The 20,862-nt window shown below is 48.9% G+C and overlaps 9 protein-coding genes across 9 annotated transcripts; 6 read left to right on the forward strand and 3 right to left on the reverse strand.

Annotated features, from left to right (window-relative positions):
- The first annotated feature begins 38 nt into the window (after positions 1-38).
- Positions 39-1,042, forward strand: BJ212DRAFT_1338431 (uncharacterized protein). Its single transcript, XM_041335016.1, has 4 exons — positions 39-315; positions 363-512; positions 565-643; positions 695-1,042. Exons 1-4 carry the CDS (start codon positions 260-262, stop codon positions 839-841), a joined length of 432 nt encoding a protein of 143 aa, XP_041195445.1. The 5' UTR covers positions 39-259; the 3' UTR covers positions 842-1,042.
- Positions 1,043-4,141, forward strand: BJ212DRAFT_1586157 (Metallo-dependent phosphatase-like protein). The gene is made up of 14 exons (XM_041342385.1): positions 1,043-1,703; positions 1,759-1,844; positions 1,894-1,912; positions 1,963-2,084; positions 2,167-2,184; positions 2,247-2,322; positions 2,455-2,588; positions 2,637-2,746; positions 2,801-2,813; positions 2,863-2,903; positions 2,955-3,017; positions 3,073-3,090; positions 3,140-3,601; positions 3,650-4,141. The coding sequence occupies exons 1-14, from the start codon at positions 1,462-1,464 to the stop codon at positions 3,944-3,946; spliced, it is 1,701 nt and encodes a 566-aa protein (XP_041195446.1). The 5' UTR covers positions 1,043-1,461; the 3' UTR covers positions 3,947-4,141.
- Positions 4,118-7,640, forward strand: BJ212DRAFT_1006193 (uncharacterized protein). Its single transcript, XM_041328823.1, has 7 exons — positions 4,118-5,179; positions 5,243-5,436; positions 5,500-6,215; positions 6,268-6,445; positions 6,495-6,862; positions 6,911-6,966; positions 7,017-7,640. Exons 1-7 carry the CDS (start codon positions 4,554-4,556, stop codon positions 7,495-7,497), a joined length of 2,619 nt encoding a protein of 872 aa, XP_041195447.1. The 5' UTR covers positions 4,118-4,553; the 3' UTR covers positions 7,498-7,640.
- Positions 7,641-7,951: 311 nt separating this feature from the next.
- BJ212DRAFT_1251031 (uncharacterized protein) lies at positions 7,952-9,382 on the reverse strand (the record flags this gene model as incomplete). The annotated part of the gene is made up of 4 exons (XM_041329713.1): positions 7,952-8,900; positions 8,957-9,027; positions 9,082-9,255; positions 9,311-9,382. Coding segments are annotated over 4 exons (1,266 nt in total), but the record flags the coding sequence as incomplete, so codon positions are not given.
- Positions 9,383-9,677: 295 nt separating this feature from the next.
- On the reverse strand, positions 9,678-10,552 carry BJ212DRAFT_1338449 (50S ribosomal protein L30e-like protein). Its single transcript, XM_041335017.1, has 4 exons — positions 10,374-10,552; positions 10,204-10,324; positions 10,084-10,153; positions 9,678-10,031 (listed from the first exon to the last, which is right to left on the reverse strand). Exons 1-4 carry the CDS (start codon positions 10,476-10,478, stop codon positions 9,749-9,751), a joined length of 579 nt encoding a protein of 192 aa, XP_041195449.1. The 5' UTR covers positions 10,479-10,552; the 3' UTR covers positions 9,678-9,748.
- BJ212DRAFT_1338457 (cupin-like domain-containing protein) lies at positions 10,553-12,152 on the reverse strand. The gene is made up of 8 exons (XM_041335018.1): positions 12,015-12,152; positions 11,862-11,957; positions 11,717-11,810; positions 11,566-11,669; positions 11,349-11,507; positions 11,234-11,299; positions 11,089-11,172; positions 10,553-11,038 (listed from the first exon to the last, which is right to left on the reverse strand). The coding sequence occupies exons 1-8, from the start codon at positions 12,121-12,123 to the stop codon at positions 10,692-10,694; spliced, it is 1,059 nt and encodes a 352-aa protein (XP_041195450.1). The 5' UTR covers positions 12,124-12,152; the 3' UTR covers positions 10,553-10,691.
- A 75-nt stretch (positions 12,153-12,227) lies between these two features.
- Positions 12,228-15,645, forward strand: BJ212DRAFT_1338471 (uncharacterized protein). Its single transcript, XM_041335019.1, has 5 exons — positions 12,228-12,368; positions 12,728-13,610; positions 13,646-14,410; positions 14,464-14,939; positions 14,996-15,645. The coding sequence occupies exons 1-5, from the start codon at positions 12,318-12,320 to the stop codon at positions 15,539-15,541; spliced, it is 2,721 nt and encodes a 906-aa protein (XP_041195451.1). The 5' UTR covers positions 12,228-12,317; the 3' UTR covers positions 15,542-15,645.
- An 847-nt stretch (positions 15,646-16,492) lies between these two features.
- Positions 16,493-18,181, forward strand: BJ212DRAFT_1006916 (uncharacterized protein). Its single transcript, XM_041328825.1, has 2 exons — positions 16,493-17,479; positions 17,533-18,181. The coding sequence occupies exons 1-2, from the start codon at positions 16,597-16,599 to the stop codon at positions 17,907-17,909; spliced, it is 1,260 nt and encodes a 419-aa protein (XP_041195452.1). The 5' UTR covers positions 16,493-16,596; the 3' UTR covers positions 17,910-18,181.
- Positions 18,182-18,371: 190 nt separating this feature from the next.
- Positions 18,372-20,572, forward strand: BJ212DRAFT_1267031 (uncharacterized protein; the record flags this gene model as incomplete). Its single annotated transcript, XM_041330625.1, has 4 exons — positions 18,372-19,157; positions 19,208-19,576; positions 19,628-19,813; positions 19,862-20,572. 4 exons carry the CDS (start codon positions 18,372-18,374, stop codon positions 20,570-20,572), a joined length of 2,052 nt encoding a protein of 683 aa, XP_041195453.1.
- Between the last annotated feature and the right edge of the window lie 290 nt (positions 20,573-20,862).

Below are 20,862 nucleotides of genomic sequence, written 5' to 3' on the forward strand. Positions count from 1 at the left end.
ATAACAATAAACAAATCATGCGATATCAATGTTACATAATAATTAATTGTTTCAGACCGGTAAAAAATTATGGTGTCATCCCGAGGAGGCAGTTTAACCCCTACAAGTACAGGTTCAATTGGTGCACCTCACTACCATCAGATAGGTCGGTGCTACGTAGACTCGAAGGTGCATTAGGAGTTGTCTTTGCATCTATCCCGTCCGAATACTTTGCTCGTTGTTCACCAGCCTGATCCCCGTTAACGCAGAGATTACGACCATGGATAACTTTCTTGCCCCACATAGCACAGAAGCAATGGCACACTCCAGGCTCAGGTACGTGGCGTTGCATCGTCACAAATTCCACCTTTTGATTTTCCCAGCGAGGACTGGTTAGACTGGGACATCAGTCACCCCTCATTTGACGAATCCCTTGTCGCCCACTGTGCTTCATATCATGCGTTTGACCGTTATTTATCTGGCGAGGATCTCTTCATCCCCCCTCGTTTTCCGAGCGAGCTAGAGCGAGTCCTGTAAGCATTTCCACATGTAATATCGGCTACAGCAGCGCTAACACCGACCCAGACGTCGACACGCATACGACTCGATCCATAATGCAATCTCAAGATCTCGTCAAACACTAAAACCCGGAGGATACAGCAGGGTATGTGTGTTTCCTCTCGCATCCCCGTTCGCCCGCTGATTCGGAATTAAGACATGTCATCTGGCAGAGCAGTCCATCCGCAGTGTTCTAAACATAGCAGACAACGCGAGGAGATTGCTCGCCTGGCACAGGCCCATCACGGTCCCCTCGCCTGTGACTGTGGATATGACCCATACCGCTTTGATAATAAAAGTTTAACTCGCCTCACCCACGTAGATCCCGTTGGGTATGGGCATTCATTAATTCATTGCCGCCATCATTCGGTGTAAACACACACCATGTACACTACGCAACATTTTTTAGAACATAGATTTAATATTACCAGTGTAGACATTAGGCTTTCACCACTGTATTTTGATAGGTAGATAGATGATGATTATAGACTGATGGTTCTTTGATATTAGCACTGCAAGTTCCTAACACTAGTCTTATTCTGATTGATGGTGGATCGACTAGTGTGGGTCACAGCTGGTTTGGTGGCACTGTCACTAGAATGCTTTTGAACTCGATCACACTGCCATTAGACTTGAACTATTTGGGTCACAATCTTCACCAAATCAACTTCGAGGCTCAAGCATTTGATGGCACCCACGTGGTATAGTGCAGACCGTGTTGAGCCACGCTGAGCGCTGAGCCCTCGAGTACTATTGGTGTGAATGTCATACCATTCACCATCCAATCAATTGATGAATAAATTCATATCTAATTCACATCTAACGCAAGTCAACGTGTCAATCGTTCATCATTAATCAGAGAACCACCACATGCCTTGCATTTTTTAAAGCCCCACGATTGAGCGATTCCTGGTTCCCTAAAACATGAAGAAATGTATTCCGTGGCTAGCAGGCCTTTTGTGTGGGCAGGTCCTGGCTGCGCCGCCTCAAGTTGTCTTGAATGCGGCTCCGAGTAGACTCGATCGAAAACTTCATGGCCGTTTTCTCCACATCACCGATATTCATCCCGACCCATACTATGCAAAGGGGACTTCTCAGTCGTCCCAATGCCATCGAAAGGAGTCAGGCAAGGATCGGCAGGCAGGATATTATGGGACACCGTTCGGGTCAGTCAAAGTTCTTCCTTTGGTGACATATCCTAACCCGAACATATTTCTGCAGTATCTGTGACTCGCCTTGGACATTAACGAATTTTACGTTCGAGCATCTAGAGGAGCATTGGAGCTCTGAGATAGATTTTGTTATATGTACGCGCGTTCATCGTTTGGGGCTTCCTTTTAACTCGAGGTATCGTAGGGACCGGTGATAACGCCAGGTATAGTCCTGGCAGTCATCCGGAGCACCATTTGACGATAGATCATCCAGACATGACGAAGACCACGAGATACCTCGACCACTTGACGAGATATTGGCTGTTAATCGCGCCATCGCGAAGAAAATGGAAGATGTGTTCCTCAGGAAGGGAATACCGGTTGTGTCAAGTTTGGGTGAGTTCTTTGCGCCGTAGCTCCGAGATTTCATATTCATCGATGCTGTTGTCCTTCACGTCCTTCACATTTCTGTGAATAGGAAATAATGATGTTTGGCGTAAGTGCTTATATCTGAGTCTTTTGTGGCAAATGTCTCAGAGTTGTTGTTGACCTTGGCAGCACACGCGAGTGGTTTCTATCTCAACAATCCCTTTGTCTTTCTAACATTCACTACCACAGAATACTTTATCTCCAGGTGAGCGCCACCAGTGTTGACGGTTTCAACTCTCGGCTGACGTCGGTTAAGGTCCGAATGAATTAACAGATGAGTTTGCATCGTTCGTACCCCTCGACATCCAGTTTTCACTCGCTGAGCTGTATCGGACAGCATATGGGATGCATTTATTCCGTCAGCCTCCAAGACTTCTTTCCGAAAAGGCGCATATTATGCAATAGAAGTGATACCCGATGCACTTGCGGCGATTAGTCTGAGCACGATGTATTTCTATCATGATAACAAAGGTCAGGTCCTTGATGCCTGTCCCGCCTAATATGTTCTTTGACATGTAGAATTGACAGCTGTGAGAGGGTGTCCAGTCGGTGATGCCAGCGACCCCGGTAACTTACAGTTCGACTGGCTGGAAGAGCAACTTGAAATGTTTCGGGCTCGGCAGATGCAGGTATGGGGCATCATATTTTCTAGATGATAAAATAACACAGCGTTAATTTGACAGGTGTGGGTTACTGGTATGTCTTTATTGTAAACATTATATCCGTCTTGACGCCGAATTTTCAGGACATATCCCCCCGTCTGACTATTATTACTATCCCGAGTGTGTAAGTATTCCGGTGGGCTGCGCGTGAATGAATGATTGACCTATAATGTAGTATTACCGGTACACGGAGCTGAGCCTGAGATACCAAGATGTCATTTTGGGCAGTTTATTTGGTGTGAGTAATGTTTAGAAGTATGTTGCCGAGCAGGGGGCTGACAGTGCTTGTCTAGCACTTGAACGCCGATCATGTAAGTGGTTCCCTTTGTTCAATTAACTCTAATCGAGACTCGGCTATAGTTCTACTTTGTTGAGGCCGCTGATCTCAATGTCAACCCTGAAGAAAACAGGATGCCGTCTCATAGTTTCGAGGGTACAATCTTTGAAGCATTGATGACCGACTTTGAAGCGCTTGCGAAGAGATCAAAACATTTAAATTATGACGACTATGCAATAGTCAGCGTCAGCCCGTCGCTGGTGCCCAATCCTTATTTGCCCAGCTTCAGAGTGTTCAGCTATAACATCTCGGGGCTGGGATCGACGACTTTGGGTGCCGTCGGTGAAGACGAGTATCTCCTGATGACAAAGAAGGATCGAGCCTCCCGATGGAAGCATTTACCGTATCGTCATGGTAATGATGGGAACCAATGCATGGATGCGGGATATCGGGACTCGTGGAGGTGCAAGCTTCGTCCCTGGCGTTCTGACAACCACGCTCCGTCACGGCAAAATACCTTGTGGACACCTCTGGGATATGCGCAGGTACGATACGTGGATTTTTCTCTCATTTGGAGTTAATATGGGATTCAGTATTATATACCTCGACTCGAAGAATATGACAAGAAAGATGAACCAGAGTTCAAACTTGAATACTTAACGTTCCCGATTTCGAACCTATGCATCACGGATGGACCCGTTCCGCTAAGAAACCTGCCCAAGTCGCTCCGCGAAGCAGGGGTGACGAAATCGGAGCTTGCGCCGTATGGACTGCATGATCTTACGATACCGTCTTGGCTAGATCTAGCCTGCAAGCTGGGGAAGCCGCGGGAGAAAAAGCTCCGAAAGCAGTTCAAGAAGTATATGTATATGGGAGGTGAAGATATTTAAAAGGGGCGAGGCCGGAGTGCCCGTATGATTGATGATCAGTTTTGATACGATGGAGGAGGAAGTATTATTTTTTTTCGGGATTAAGTGAATGGCGGTGTGGGAAGTGCGCGGCGGCGGTGTAGAGGAGATGGATTATTATTTGTGTTTACTTGATCAAAACAGTTCAGTTTGTTGATTCTTAACCCGTTCTAAAACGGCGTTGTTGCCTTGACCACCGACCACATTTCTGTAGTAGTTCCTAGAAGATCTCGTCAGCGTTCCTGCAAACCTATTACTGCTGCGTCTTTCGAGGAGGCAAAACTCATCTTTTTTGCTTGCTTTGCTCTCTCTCTCCCTCTATCATTCGTATTGGCCTAGCTCAAGACTAGAGTCCTTTTGAGTCTGCTCTTTCGTTTTAGATTCAAGCAGATACTCATCTCTCAGACATCTCAAAATCTTTTCTTTTTTGCCTTACCATCTGCCAGCCAGTGGCGGCTTCTGTCTCACAAAACCCAAACTCTTGTCGTTCATTCACAATCGACGGCTGGACCGCCAATATCTGCCTTGATCACTATATCGGCATTCACCTTCATTTATTCCCTTTCATCAGCAACTCTCATATATCTCTATGGCTGCTGTAAACTTGCAGACTATGTCCTCGAGTATCCCTTTCGACTTTCTACCACTCAACCACCCACATTCAAGATCAAATTCTGTCTCTTCATCCTCTACTCATTCGCCTAATTCTCGTCCTCATTCTTCTCAAGGCGGTATGTCAAGAATGTCATCAGGTTTACCTACCTCATTGGACGATCACTACCGGCTCTCTTATATGAGTGCCGATCAGTCCCGCCACACCTCTTTCTCACTCCCTCCCTCCGACATGACTCCCCCTGGTCAATCCCCTCCAAACACTAATATTACTAATCCTGCGCTTAAAGGCCATATCCGTCAAACTCATCTCAGGGCCCGTGCTGCTGCTTCTCCGTACCCCCGTGATACTGAAAGTGTTCACTCTTCATCGAGTGAAACAGACGACATTTCCATGTTCCTTGGAAATCCCTCAGACTACTCTAGCATGTATGGGCATGGTTCTACCTTGCCCTCTAATCAAGAAACCATCCACACGGCCGGCGCTTTTGGCAGGATGTCTTTGGGTCCTGATCATCAATTGGAAAAGCTCGCTGCCAATGTCCGCGTCGCAACAACAACCAGTGCATCTGATCGAGCTAAACAAATTTTTGTTCAGGCTTGGTGAGCTCATCCTGTGCTTTTTACTCAAATACCCATCTTCTCATCATTTTACTGCGCACAAAGGTTGACAGCAAATTATGCGCCTTATCCAGATGGGAATGTACCCCGCCAGGGTCTTTACTTTTCGTACAGACGGGTGTGCGATCAGTACGGAATTCCTCACATTAATACGGCTACACTGGGAAAGGCTATTCGTTTGTGTTTTCCTACTATCAAGACCCGGCGCTTAGGTGTTCGCGGAAATAGCAAATATCATTGTGCGTACAGTGCCACATCTGATGGTGATCGGAAGAATTCTGATTGACGCCACGTTTGGCCAGATTGCGGCATTCGTCCCGCTACTTCGGCTGAAGCCGAATGGCTTCAGGATTACATCCGAAAATCAAACAATAGTGCTGGCCAGCAGTCTATCAACGCCGCTCGTGCAGCGCAAGAATCTTCCGACAACCCAAATAAAGGCGAAGATCGGTCCGACGAAGACGAAGACGAAGATTCCGAGGGGTCCAGTGCATCGAAGAGGAACTCGTTGACCCTTTCTGGAGACCTCAAGGCCGCTGGTCTCACTTATGGAGACATCAGTGACAAAACACCTACTGCTAATAGCTTGCTCTCTCAGGCACAAGCTGTTGCCAGAAGCAACACGTATCCCAGCCATGCTTCTATCCGTCGACATGTCAGCCAGTCGGATCCAAACCTCGCTGCACAATCTACCATGTCGCTTGGACCTGGCACTAGTGCATCCTTCGTACCGTCGCAGCAGCATCTCTCAGTCCGCCATATGCCGCATTTCCCATCCATCGAAGAGGCGATAGGATCTAACTCTGCATCTCCTCAGAGCATCGCCGCTCGTGAGGTGTGGGGATGGTTCCAAGACCATCTCGACGCCGTGCTCGAGAGCGCTCGTGCCTTAAGGTTTGACCAATTCGAGATGCACCTCCGAAGTTTCTGGTCTAGCCTGAGTGGGAATCATCGAGAAGTAGTGCATGCTCCTGCTATCGCTGGTCTAATGGCCAAAGCCGACGCAATTCTATATGATGTACGTCCAGCACGTTGCCTCATTGGGCAAGTCTTATTGACTTTTCGGTCAGGAAATACTTGAATTTTTAAGGTCCCAGATGCTTTCCCCGATTGCTCCCGCTGCTATGACTAGTCTTAGGACGTTGGCAAGTAAAATGGAGAAGATCCTGCTCGTTGCGCTGGACGGATATGGCAACACTTTTGTTGAGCCCAAGGTCGAGCTTGGAGCGCGGTTCGGCCATCTTGTTTGTATGTGACTTTTTTGACACTTTTACTGGCTTGGCTCATATTACTGTAGTGCGCTTCTTGGATATATACCAAGTTACTCAGGCCCTCAATACTGTGTTGACGAACCAGAAGCAGCTTTCCGAGATGCGCCGTTCCTGGCAGAAAGTGGACTTTGAATCTGTTCGCAACCAGTCTGCTCTTGTTTGCAATTGTCGTCACGAGGAGCTTGTTCAGCTTCTAGAAGTCGATTTCGTAGGCATGATGGACAGCTTATCAAAAACTCCTGAACCAGTTAGGGAGGTCATGGCCTGGGCTGACAAATGTTGCGAGAGGCTCATGGGACAGCGGATAGGAACTGGTGACGATCGAGGCACCTTGAGTTCCCGAAGTGTCTTGATTCGTTGGGGCTATGTGACCAGTCAGGTTATGAGAGATTTGGTAAGAACTGCCATAATCGTTCGCCTTCCGTTCACCGATAGCCACTAGACCATTCGCAGCGACCCAGCCTTTGGAGCCTTCCAGATCATGAAGCTGTTCTTAGAGTAAGTCGATTTAGTTTCCTTTCGTGGGATGTCGTTAACGTTTCACCCAGTGATTGGATTGCAGTGAATGTTCTGCGTAGCGTGGCGCTTTCCACCAACTCTGTGGCTGCATCCGTCGAACCAGTAATGCAGCAACAGTTCTTTTCATTATCCCCTATGGCCGGCCAGGAAAGTTTTAATACCATGGAAACGCGTTCTGCTCAGCACGTGATGAACCATACTCCGACCACCTCAAGCATGCTCGCAGCTTTGCAGCAGGACCCATTCCCGACCGGCGCGCTGGACGCATCATCTTCCGGATTTAATGCAGACGCATATGGAGGTTTGAATTATATGGATACTTCAGTTCAGCCGGATGATTCTATCCCTCCTGTCCACCAGTCAGGCCTTTCGTTCTCTGACTATGCGCCCGGGAATACGTTCGACGTTGCGTCATTTGCGACGCAAGATTTGGGCATGAATACTTCTTCAGGTGCTAATGGCGAGCAAGATCGCGAGACTGAGCCCGTCAAGACGGAGGCTGGGCCTTAGTTCCGGAAGCTCGATTGAAAATTATACCACTCGGTCAAAGATAGTATCTCCAGTGATTGTATATGTTCCTGTTCCATCATTTATTCATACCTTGTCAGTGTCCTATCTGTATTGCCACTTTTGCTCAGTCTCTTCCCCTACTTCTCGTACTCATTATTGTATAGGTCTTCATTCTGTCGAATAATACTGATTCCTTCCCGCTCCGGACATAATTTGCAGATATAAGTAGAGGCAGATTTGGTAGTATAAGTGTGAGGTATAAAAGATGTTCCCATTTAGCCTGTACCTAATTCTCCTCAGCGTCAACCTGATCCTCCTCAAGCTTCTCCTCAACCTCATCGTCAATCCGTGGAGGTGTGCCACCCGAAGGAGTGGGAGCAGGTTCTGGAGGCTCACTACCGCCATTCGGTGGGGATACGGTCATGTTCCGCTTGCCATTAAGCTTGGCACCATCTGTCAGACGTCGGATCTCCGCCTCGGCTTTAGCTACATTTTCCGCTGTTTGACGAGCTTGGTTAGCCTCAAACCAAGCTTTCTTCGTCTTCAAGTCCTCAATAACGCGAGGAACATCAGCCTGACCCGTCGGAGGCGGTATAGATAGCGAAAGCAGAGCGGATAATTGACCGTAGGGTAGATGGATGGCGCTGGTATCATCTGGAGAGGCAGCTTTGGGGGCTTTCTTTCCTTTCTTCCCTTTCCCAACAAAATACGATTCTTCCTCTTTCTTTTTCAGTGCCACCATGGCCTCCCCGACTGCATCCACCTGTCGAATTTCCAACTGCGGAACACCAGAAACATCCGATTTGACTGGTACTGATGAGGATGACAGCACTACATTGCCGGAGGACTTCCCAGAGAGTGCGTCAATGAGAGTCTGGCAGTCTTCAATCTGCGTTTGGAATGCAGGCATTGACGCTTCTTCACGCAGACCGTCGGCGATTGCCAACTTCCTCTGTGCTTCTTCTGCATCGCGTTGAGCACGAGCCTTCTCAAGACGTCGAGCGCGGTCCTCGTTCACCTTGGTCCAATACCGGTCATTCGCCTCCCGGAAACGATATGCTGCCTCACGCTTCTCATTGAAGAGAGCGGTTAGTTGTGCCTGAACACCGTCTCGCTCTTCAAAAAGTTTGGTTCGGCCTGCGTACGCCTCGTCAGATTCCTTTTTGAGTCCGTCCAATTCAGCTTTGATGGTGTCATAACGTTCAGAGATTTCCTTGGACTCTGGGTCATCAAGTAGTTTCTTCAGTCGGTCGGCTTCTTGGCGGTCAGCTTCAATCGACTCTTGGTCTGCCTGGAACTTTTCGACCATTCTACGCGTACGTCGAGCCTGGCTGATCTCCTGAAGGGCACGCTTTTCGTCCACAACTTTCATACTACCAGACTCCACTTGCTTTTCCAGGTGGCTAAGAGACGAGAAGCATCAGTAGAAGGCAGTGTGCTGTCAACGGAGTAGGCATACCTAATATGAGCGTCGACATCTGCTGCGGTTTTGTAAGGTGTTTTGCCACGAGCAGCCTGCAGGTCCTTTATCTACATGGCACGTTTCGTCAGGAAATGGTGAACGCCGGTCGACTCTAGGCGAACCTTTTTCTGAATACCCTCTTGAATCGTTTTGAGCTGCTCGTGTGTCTTGCCTCGGTTTAACTTGGTAGATGACTGTTGACTGCGTATGTTATCCAGTTCAACCTTAAGAGCTGCCCGTTTGTCATTTCCAGCGTTAGGCTGGTTTGCCGAAGATATTTTTTCCCGGACGGCAGCCTAAGCGTGGAGTTGTGAGCCTCACACCGAGTAGGAAGTCGAGTGAATCGCGTACAAGTTTAGTCTGCAAACCGTCAATCCCAGTTCTGATTCTCTCTTGTTCAGCATCATATGCAGCCTTATCTGGCTTTCCGGAGCCTGTGACCGCAGGCCCGCTGAGATCGATTTTGGAAGGAACGGGTGACGAGGGAACCGTGGAGTCAGGCGTCACTTTGGCACTGTGAATTTTAGCAGCACCGTTACTGGCAGACGATTTGGATTTCGGGGCGGGCATTTTAGCAGGAAGAGATTGTATGAACGAAAAAGACCAGGCCAAATGATAGAACAAGTTGCAACTAGTTGTGTGTGAACTTGAAAGCAAGCGTTTTTATTTTATGTATGTATCAAATTGCCGCCTCGAACTCCGGTCTCCTTTAGCACTCTTCTCATGCGCACTCATGAATCCAAGATAATTAATGGGGTATAAAATACACAATTGCCAGCACAGGAAAAGTTAGAATACAATCTTGTGGTCTAGCTTTGCCACCTCTTTTCGACATTCCTCATACAACTCTTTGTAGTCATCGTCCTTCTCTGCCTCAGCATCCTTCTTCTGGACTTTGCGTTTCTGGTCAGGGCAAATCATGACGCAACTTGTTGGTCGTTTTGTTGAGCTAGCATGGCCGAGCTCCTCCTTAGACGTCACAAAGACATATGGTATCTGAGCTTCTTCTGAGAGCACTGGGAGGTGAGATATTATGTCTATAGGGTTGATATCTGCCGCCAACACAAGCAGTCTAAAAAAATATCAATTGATTGATCAAAGACGAAAGCGAAAGAAGCACATACCCCTTTTCCCCTTTACGAATGCCCTTGACAACTTCCTTTACACCTCTTTTAACTTGCCGTGCTTTGGAGGCTGAGAAATGATGGGCAGATGGACGAGAAAGCAAAAATAAGTAGTCGCACCTTTCTTGATCGTTTTGTGCAGCTTTTTCACAAGCTTTTTCTGCGCCAATGGTTGTGCAAGAGGAGACAAATCTTCCAATGGAATGGTTATTTCTTTTTCCTTCTTCGCTTTTTTTGGGGACTAGCATGACATGTACATGAGAACACTTAGAAACATGCAAGGCACTCACCTCCGAAACACCAGCCATTTCTACATCTTCTGCTTCTGCCTCTACCTCTGCATCATCAACTTTTGGCTTCTTCTCCTTTTTCTCTCGCTTCTCTGATTTGGGCATGTTGCGAGAGTTGACGCCGTAGCAAGGGGATACTGCTGAAGACAAGAAAGTTCGTGCCAACCTGACAAATAATCCGTCACAAAGTCAAGCTGTCACGCTTCATATTGAACAAACACTTTGAATTCGAAATCCTTGTACCCGTAAGTGAAACGTTTCCTAGGTACTTGTGGTGACAATTATATGTGCGTGTACCACTATTAGGCCTACCACCAATCACCGAGTATTGGTTTCATCATTTCCTGATGGCACATCACCACTGCCCCTGAGTAAGCTAAGCCAAATCCAATTCATCCCTCGTACTTCGGCATCATACCACCAATTAAGAGCAATAGTAGTTGGGCCAGATTGCTGTACATAGTGCCACCAGCCAACTGGCAGGTACAACGTATCTCCTGCTTCGAGTGTGACATGCAGTGGGTGAGCTTCTGGAGGCAGTGACCCAGGAAGGTCCGGGTTGATCACTGAAGACCAGCGAACTTGAGGAGTATCAGAAGAGGGAACGACACTCAGATCATTACTATTGTCGGTATAGCCGTAAACTGCGTGAGGATACATCCGTTCTGAGGCCAATTATAACTGTGATTCGCATAGCATTGACAAGTCGTGTTACCTTGAAGACACCACCCTTCACAGGGTGGTAGGAGCGTGAAGTGTTTACTTCCACGTATCACAGTATATATATTCTCGTACGGATCTTGCCAACGTGTGAGATGTGGACGGGTCTGGTGGGCGCCATTCAATGAGTTATTACTTACCGCTATGTATACTCGTTATGCTTTTGCTATTCCCGATCCAAAGGTTTACGGCATCAGGATTTCTGCCTGTGCTTTACATTATGAGTGAAGGGACTCGGCTTAGTTGAGTTCCCACCTAGTGCTTCGGTGACCCATGGGATGTTACTTGGAACGTCTTCCCTAAGGGCACCAAATTCTGACGAATCATCGTTCGGCAACTCAAAGAAACGGCTGGAATATATATTCCCATTTTGCGATCGGAGATAAGAAGCGGAGAGGTTGTCATTGTCCTGTTCTGCTTAAAATGTGGATTAGCTCGTGGTCAATTTTAGGAGGTAAACGTGTGCAAGTGCCTGCGTTAAGTTGTTCAAGGAATTTCTCGATGGAAACTTTCTCGATAAAAGGCTCCACGAAAAAGAGCCTGCCTCCTGGGCCAGCTGCGATAGCATCTGCTTGCCTGCTCTGCCCTCAGTCACAGAAGCGATCAAATAAATGAACACTCGCCCATTGGGTGTGATTGCCACTGATATAGGTTGGTCTTGTAGATTGGTCTGCAAGTAATCATCGGTCCATCGTTTCAAGGCTGGGATTCGGAAACCTGAACTTCACATCACGAGCTGGTCTAAACTGTCTATTGACATGAGGGGACCTTTGATGACAACAGGCCTAGATATGTGGACTAGTTGTGCAAACTCCGCTGCTGTCGGAGGGCTTTCGAGGGTTTGAATTGACGAGCCATTCATATCTAAGTGAATTTTGGCAAAAGAATCAACAAGATCAGCCTAAGAATGGACTTCGTTACCATGATACTCTTGTGATATCCATCTTACGATATCGTGGGTTAGGCTGGGCGGTGTTACTTGATCCAACTCCAGGGCCATCTGTGAGGCTCTGCTCAAAGTCTGTGGCATTAATGTGGCTTGATCGCGTGAAAGTCCACAAGATGAGTGTTACTTAAAAAGGCAAGTAGTATTTGAGGTCACATGCAACGCGATCTTCGTGGTCAGACGCGTTTCTATTCTCGAAACTTTCGATCATTTCCGGTGCTCAAACTTAAAGTCTCCATGCTCTTTGCACGCCTTCAACTCCTTGCTCTTCACTCGAGATGACTGAGAAACGCCAAAGTAGAGTTACACGAAGCACGCGTGCAAAGCAGGTATGTGTGGCATTCATGTGACCCGTTCCTGACGTTGAAGGCACGTAGGCGTCCGCTCAGAAGACTCTCTATGACTTGTTCCAGAAGGACGAGGAAACGAAACCTTCAGAAGAAGGTTCGAAGGAACTGGACGGAGCCAACGAGTCATCTTCGATACATCCAGTAGATATCATTGTCATTGATGACGAACCAACCCCACCACGTTCTAAGGCACCCCGCAGTGTTATACGAGACACTGTCCGTCAAAATCACAGTGAGTAATGTTTGATGTGAGCACTCTTCTTCTTTATCTCTGGTTCACAGTCCAGCCGACAAAATTGTTTCCCATTTTCGGAACCCCATCCACAACGCCCATCCAGACTGCTCACTCAAGTTCTACAACTGCAAGTAAAGACACCGATGGAGATATTCTTGAACTATCTGATGATGAACAGCCACCGTCATCCTCTTCGTCACCTCCAGAAATGAATTTGCTTCACCAATCACCACCAATCACCGTCTTATCATGTATCGAGGATATAAACGCGCCAAATAACAGGCCCGACACAGCCCTGGTACAAGCCACGGCGCCAAGAAGTCGAATATGCGTTCCAGGAAATGACAATCCTCCGGTAAAGCGACATGTGCCCCCAGGCGATATGACGCCGGATGCGCCATATCCAAATAAGGAGATGCAACATGTTCGTGGACCGCAGAATACCTTCAGTGCGAATTCGGAGCCACCGAAACGTCACAAACGTAGTCCACCGGATCCCACAGACGACGTGTCTTCAGGTTTCCTTTCCTCCTTATTGCAGGGATACCAGGATTCTCCTCTTCAACCGTCAACCTTTCTCCGAATCTCCTCGCAGTCCGAACGTGAAGATTATCTTGGTGTTGACGGGCCTCGTGATGCCGCACATCATCCCGTAATATCTAGATTTTTGGTTGGCGAGCATTATTCCAATCGGACAGCTTCTGGGCCGCCACAGCAAGAAATATGGACCACCCGTTTCCGCCCCAGACAAGCGGATGAAGTGCTAGGGAATGAACCGCGTGCGCTGTATATTCGAGATTGGCTTAAAGCTCTCGAAATTCGACTGCATGCCACAAACCCCCCTGCCACGAAAAGTAGTGCAACTGGCACAGGCAGGCGAAAGGTCAAGCCGGACCCCCCCGAAAGGGCGCCCAAGCGGCCTCGTGTCATTCGAGCTGTGAATAGAAAGAGAGGCAGGAAACGACGGAGGCTGGATTCCGAGACGAGTTAGATGTTTTCATTGCTCGCAGTGACGATGAAGACGATACGATCCCGGATCAGCCAGGGGAAGAAATCGATGACGATGATTTTAATTTTTGCCTGCGGACGCTTTCCCGCCTCCAGCGAAAGGACAATTCGCTGCTATTAGAGCAGCATCCACCAGCCTCAGATGTTGGTGTCGACACCATCCCGACCAATCCAAATTACCAATCCTCTGACGCTAATTTTACCGATATTCTAACGAATACACTCATTATAACTGGGCCTCCAGGGTGTGGGAAGAGCGCAGCGGTTTATGCGTGTGCGGACGAGCTGGGGTGGGAAGTTTTCGAGGTTTACCCTGGGATTGGAAGACGCAGCGGCGCAAACCTCGATAACCTCGTTGGAGACGTGGGTAAAAATCACCTCATTCAACAGACGAGGCCAAAATACCGGACGGCAGCCGCACAATGTGACTCGAGAGCAAGCGCTGCTCTTTCGACGCTTTTCCCTAAAGCAGGGAAAGTCAACCCCAAACCCTCGCCAACACACTCAGATGCCGAGCATCCTAGTGATGTTGACACACACGTCCTCGTGGATGCTGCCAGTGAGTCCCTGCAGGACACGGTGGAACCACCTGTAGCCGTTGATGAACTAGTTGGCTCATTAAAAACAAATGGACCGGCGAAACCGTCCACTACTACTCGGCAATCACTCATTCTCCTTGAAGAAGTCGATATATTATTCAAGGAAGACGCTGGTTTTTGGCCGGCAGTGGTAGACTTAATCAAGGAGTGCCGCCGGCCCGTGATCATGACATGCAACGGTACTGTACTCTAATCGTGTCGATTTTTCCAGAACTCAATCTCACCTTGACAGACATTAAACTTGTCCCCGTCGCGGATCTTCCTCTGCAATCCGTTCTGACGTTCCAACCTTGCCCTTCTGAGCCCGCTGTCACGTTTTTGCAATGCCTGTGTGTAACACAGGGATACGCTATCCCAAGAGATAAGTTAATCCAGCTTTACGAAACCACGTACATCGTGCAGAGTATGGATCTTCCAGACGCGCCGCTCAACCCCAGAACCGAACCACCACCACCACCGGATCTCAGGCGATCTATTACTCAGCTGCAATTGATTTGTACTGACGCCACCCACGAAGCTAAGGTCCCTCAAGAAGCACAGGGGGCCGCTGAAAACTTTCCGTCACTCCCTATGACAATTTCCGCCCAAAGCAGTGCTGATGTTTCTGAGACATCGACGGAGGAGCTGTGGCGATGGGCTTCCACTTACACGGATTGTGTTTCGTATACAGACAGCTATCTCTGCAGGGCGCCATTAGATGGACATGAGGTGAGGACAACAGAGCACATTTTTCCCGCCGCTTTCCTGACAATTCACAATTTGAGGCCCTGTCGTACAACCCATCTGAATCTTTGCTTGACGATGAGTTGGGTCATGCCATACTAATCCGGTCGTCCCACGTCTCTGACACGAGAGATGCACTTGCCTTCTATCACAATGATGAGCTCATTGTGCAGGATGCCATCCACCTTTCACGTGGTAAACACGAGGTTTTGGGTGCTATTCCGATCACGACGTCGATCAACCCCGCGGCTAGTGGTTCTAATACTGACATGGAAACCAGGCTCTTCCGAGCTCGCGTGGAGCATCAAGCACAGATGCTAACCGCATTGCAAGACCTCGTTCAACCACCCGCACCTCTCATGCCCCAGAGCAGCGTGTACCTTGATTACATACCGTGGGTGAGACTCATGGTTAAAGTGGATGATATTCTTGAGCGATTAGCGTGGGATGAGATGGAGAAGGTGAAGTCTGGGAGATTAACGAGGAATAGTATGAAAGCGAGACATATACGGACTATTGATTTAAGAGAGGATCAACATCGGGCGCTGGTTGCTACTAGAATCCAGGGGCTCGAGGAGGGTGGATAGTTTACGAGAGTTGCTGTGTTGTAGCGTTGCGATAAGCCTGTGATCTGAATTCTCGTGTGATGGTATACTCAGGCATTTCACCGGTGTTGTAAACTTTCCCTCCTCTGAGTGAGCAGAGAAAGGTTTCATGAAGGCTGAAAAAGGAATAAATCTTGGCAAACTTCACTCGTTAATTTAGCCTTTTTTGGGTGTCTGCGTTGCCACGTGCTCGTAATCCACGTTGCTGTACGCCGTATCTGGTAACTGAGTTTTAGTTCTATAACGTCGACATTCACAAAGTCATTCACATCGACCATCCTTGGGCCGTCTCTTAACTCCTCTTCAACATCCTATTTACTCAATCTAACACAGGCATAATGCCTGCATCTACAACGACTGCTACGATCAAGCATGTCAATCTATATTCTCAAACGAAGGATACTGGCGGCGGCACCCCTGCACTCAGAGATGTGTCCAGACATTCCCCAGTCATTTCTCTTCCCCCTCTCGATTATTTACAGCAGCATCGCAGGGGCTCTATCACAGATCCATCTCTACATGCTGCTTCGGCGAACTCGTCTGCAGGTCCGCGTCATATAGATGGTATTGATTTTGCTTCCCGTGCTATCATTCAAGTCCGTCGCTAATGCACCGGCATCCTCTCAGGACCACGTCCAGCTGCCAACTATACTTTCGGTGATGGCGGAGGCTCAATGCACAATTCTGAGTCCTCAAGTAAACAAATGCGCAAGATATTACGTTCCCCATCTGCAGAATGGGAGCCTGCAAAGGGTATTGCACCTCTACAGACATCACTTCCTCCAAACGGAGGAACTAGTGAGTTTGAAGTATCATTTGTTGTACGCATCTTGTGAACATAGAGGTGGCAACGTTGTCAGAAACCACCGATCACATGAACGTGGATAGCAGTAATGAGAAACAATCGCCCAGAGTTAATACACGACAAGCAGAAGACAGTGATCACAGTTCACGAAGGCAATCGATTGCTGTAAGTCATTGACGTCATATTCGAAAACCCGATTTTGACAGATCTACAGAATTCTTCGGATTCCCAAATGCCACATGGAACGAAACGAAAGACGTCTACTTACAGAGAATCAAATGGAAGTGACGACACAGATTCGCAACTGGTAGGACCTGGGGTACCTAGTCCCATGAACATCGATTCAGAAGGACGCGCACAAAAACGGCGAGGGTCGACTGTCGAAATGAGCAGGATAGCTCAGCTGAGCATATGTGACCAGAGGCGACATTCAGTGCATTCTGGAGCGATAGCGTCAAGGGCGGGCCCAGGGATGTCGGGAGGAAATGGGCACTGGTGGTTGAATGAGAGACGGGATTCTCTACCTCCATCGTTCCCAAACGGGACCACTAGTGGCTACCCCTCGGCATTATCCGGCGATCAGCCACATGGTCGACCTGCTGCACCCTCGACGCCAGGCAGCATGGCGACTTTCGCGTGGTCTGCAGCACAACACCCGGACGGCTCGCAAGATCCTAATATACAGCACCACCCCCGTTCTTTCGAAACACAACCTATGCAGATGACCATGATGCCCCCGATGACATTTCCGCCAGACAGGCGGATGTCGGTGCCAGAAAGCTCGACTTCTACAATAGGCCCGACAAGAAATATCCGTTCACGGTCCCGACCTCCATCACGTCAATTACGCGAAAATAGCCAGACTGTCACTACTGCTGTAGGTCCTGCGCCACCTGCGGAGGAGCCTTCTTCGGCTCCTTCTCCGTCATCTAGCCTGAAACCGCCGAAGGAGCCGGGATCTACACCTTACTCTCGTTCACCTGAGCTGCGAGTTTCGCATAAGCTTGCCGAGCGAAAGCGACGGAAAGAAATGAAAGACCTATTTGATGAGCTGCGGGACCAGCTACCCGCAGATCGGGGCATGAAGGCAAGTAAATGGGAAATACTTAGCAAAGGTATGCAGACCGGGTTTCTACACGCACGGCAATCCTTGACATAATGCGTGCAGCTATCGACTTTGTCACCAATCTGAAACAAAATCACCAAGATATGGTTCGTGAGATCGAGATGCTGAGACACGAGCTGGACAGCATGAGACAAGGCATACCATCTTTTGGTCCAGGAGCACCACCCCACGCCATGGTATATGGGCAGGGCGCACCAGTTTCAGGACCTTATCCACCACCTCCAGGAGCGATCTCTCATCCTCCACCACACCCGCATCAGCAACCACCCCATCCGCCTCAGCCACGACCACCATCGTCGGAGAATCCATATCCAGCAGCATCCACCCTTCCTCCAACTCCAGCAGGAGCACCACCAGCGCCAACTACCAATGGTGTTGCGAGCATATCAGCGAACAAGTCAGAGATACAGCCGATGTAGTTGGTGGACCTGTTCTGGCCTTTCCTGGCCTCTTCCCCTCTCCTAAATTCTACGATTTCTTTAAGTTACGAGCTTGTGATAGTCTTAGCATGGTTGTTCTCATTTTTATGGACAAATTTTCACGATCACATGAAGTGTATATAGTCTTCTCCTTAGGCTTCCTCTCGTTGCAATTGCTATGATGACTATCAAGCATCCTTCAGATCATCTGCCTTGTCCCGATGAGAAAGATGTTAGCGCTACATGCTAATTGATGAAACTACCATGCCTTATGTCAGCATGTGAGCCTTGTTCTCCAACTGCCATTGCTGCTCCCTTGTGAAAACAAAATTATATACATGCTCTCTGGCGATCTTGTCCTTTCCGCTCGTTAACCCGTTGCTGTCCTAGTCATCTGCTGCGCTGATTTCCTGATACCATCATTAAGACTCGTCTTCACTCCGGATTCAAACTATCTTTACAATGCCACCAAAATCGGCTGAATCTCTTCTATTTCACAAGAAGAAGGCAATAAAGAAGGAGCCCTCTACGCCGTCGACGACTTCACAAGGCTCTCAACCATCCCAGTCACAGCAATCCCTCCGCAAATCCGTTACTCCCCGCGTACAGCCTATTCCACCAGCCGGTGATGCAGATGACAGTTCTAAGCTCCCTGATGGCGAGTTTTCCGAATTCAAGCTCATGTCCTCTGCCCTCAATGGATGGAAGTATGATGTTATGAAGTTCGATTCGAGAAAGACTATAGACATATCAACCTGGGAGGAGCCGATAAAGTTGAACAGGAAGGAATTGAGAAGAGAAGAGCCTGGTTCATCCTCTCAAGTGCCTGCGGGACATATGCTGGGGCCCGACGGGAAGCCTGTTGTTGGTTCAGATGGAAACATCGTTATGGTTGACGCAGATGGTCGGCCGATAGCGAAGGACGGTGTTGAGGCTCAGTCGAAAGACAAGGACAAAGGCAAAGCTGGCGGGCGGAAGAAATTTCAGAAGAAGACGCGGCAAGTGTTCTTGGTGCCTGAGGCAGTCCGTCAGCTGCGACGCGAGGAGCGTTACCCCTGGGTGATGGAGGACGCAAAGCAGAACGAGATGTGGGTAGGGAAACTGGAGGAGGTGGCAAGGGCAGAGACACATGCTCTCTTTATGCCAGCTGCACAAGAATTCTTCAAATTTGTACCTGCAAATCGCTGGTACAAGTTCCAGAAGAAGCCTAAACATCATGTCCCTGGATTAGAAGAGGCGGAGGCTCTGGTATTTTGTTTACTGCACATGCATCGCCGTGATCTGATGGTCCCCGTCAGATGGCCAAGATTCAGAAGAATAAGGACCCGGAACGCTGGTTGCTACACCGGAAAAAAGGGCAGGGACTCTCATCGGCAACATCAGAGATGTTCAAAGCGGAGGCAGAAAACCGTGTTGTGTCTGGTGGCTCGTCACTGGTCCATTCGTCTGGACAGAGTCAAGCTGTGGGTGGACGAGCGCTGCGGACAACGAACCGCGGGGCTCATGATGGCGGTGGCGACGACGACGACGAAGGCGGTCCCAGAAGAAAGAAGGAAGAGAATGACATGGAAGGAGACTTGGATGAGCAGCTTTTTGATGATGAATTTGCGGATGACGATGAGGCAGGTCCTGCCGATATGGACGAAGAGGAGACCAAAGAGTTAGAGGTATATGAGCCTTCCGTTATTCTCATTGTAGCGCTGACATCCTAACAACAGGAACGCCTCAAACGAGAGTATAAGAGTGCCAACAAGACCCGCGAGGGCTATGTTGACGAGTCGGAGTCTGAGGATGGGGAAAGTCAGCTGACGAAGGACGGCAAATCTCTGAAGAAACTCATGCGCAAGCTGGAGAAAAACGCAGCATACGATAGCGATGAAGAGCGCAATCCGTATGCGAGCTCAGTGTGTTCTTTTTCTTACTCCCGTGTATGCGTGCTAATGTTGTGGCAGAATGACGAGGAAGAAGAAGAAGAAGAACCAATTCCTCCCCAAGAACCACCTCAAGAGACTAAATCCCGATCAGCTTCTCAACCCCCAACTCCGAAACCATCGCAGCCGCCTACCAGCACTGCCCCAAATGGTTCTGCTGTTGGCTCTCGCGCTACTTCGCCGGCGCCTACGAGTATGGGTGGCCATTCTGTTGTTGCAAAACGCGCCACAAGTCCCAAAGCACCGAAACTTAAGACAACTTCTACAAACAACGGTCGCGTAACTAGTGGACAGGGTACTGGAAGTAGGGCAACCAGTCCCGTCACTGGTAGCAGAGCAACTAGTCCTTCACCACTAGCAAAGGGTCCAGGCAGCCCAGCACCAAATGGACAGCCAACGTCAAACAAACGCAAGGCCGCTGATGAGCTCGGCGGTAATGCGGCGTCGGCGGGGGCTGCAGTAAATGGTGCACCGAAGCCGAAGAAACGAAAACCGCTCCCCACTGGCCCGCCCCCGGACGGCGAATTGGAGGAGAAGATGCTCGTCAAGTGGTTACAGAATACGCCCAACGCGACGACGCGGGACTGTATTCAACATTTCACGCCTTACTTGACTACAGATGCGAAGAAGGCGAAGTTTACGGCGATGGTGAAAGAGGTCGCTCAGCTGAGGGGGGGTATCCTGATCTTGAGGAATAGCGAGGCTTCTGCAGCCGCCTCGCCGACTTCTTAACTCACTGTGACTTAGGGAATTGTACTTTAGATTTCTGTGAACGACGCCATCGTGCTTGGATTGATCTAGGTCCTATGAGGTTTTATGCAACTGGTTTAGTCAGATAACCGAAGTGGAAGAAAAACTGCGTCACATTTATGTTCATGGTCGAGGTCGGTCGACATCTTCCAGTGTATATCATAGATGATTCTCATGGTCCTCCGTAGGCACTAGTACTCTTCGGAGGTATCCAGTCGATTACCCGTTTGCCCCTGTCAAGCTGGCGGGGACCAATCATATTGCAGCAGTAG

Source organism: Suillus subaureus (genome assembly GCF_016647635.1).
Source record: "Suillus subaureus strain MN1 chromosome Unknown BJ212scaffold_8, whole genome shotgun sequence".
Lineage (NCBI taxonomy): Eukaryota > Fungi > Basidiomycota > Agaricomycetes > Boletales > Suillaceae > Suillus > Suillus subaureus.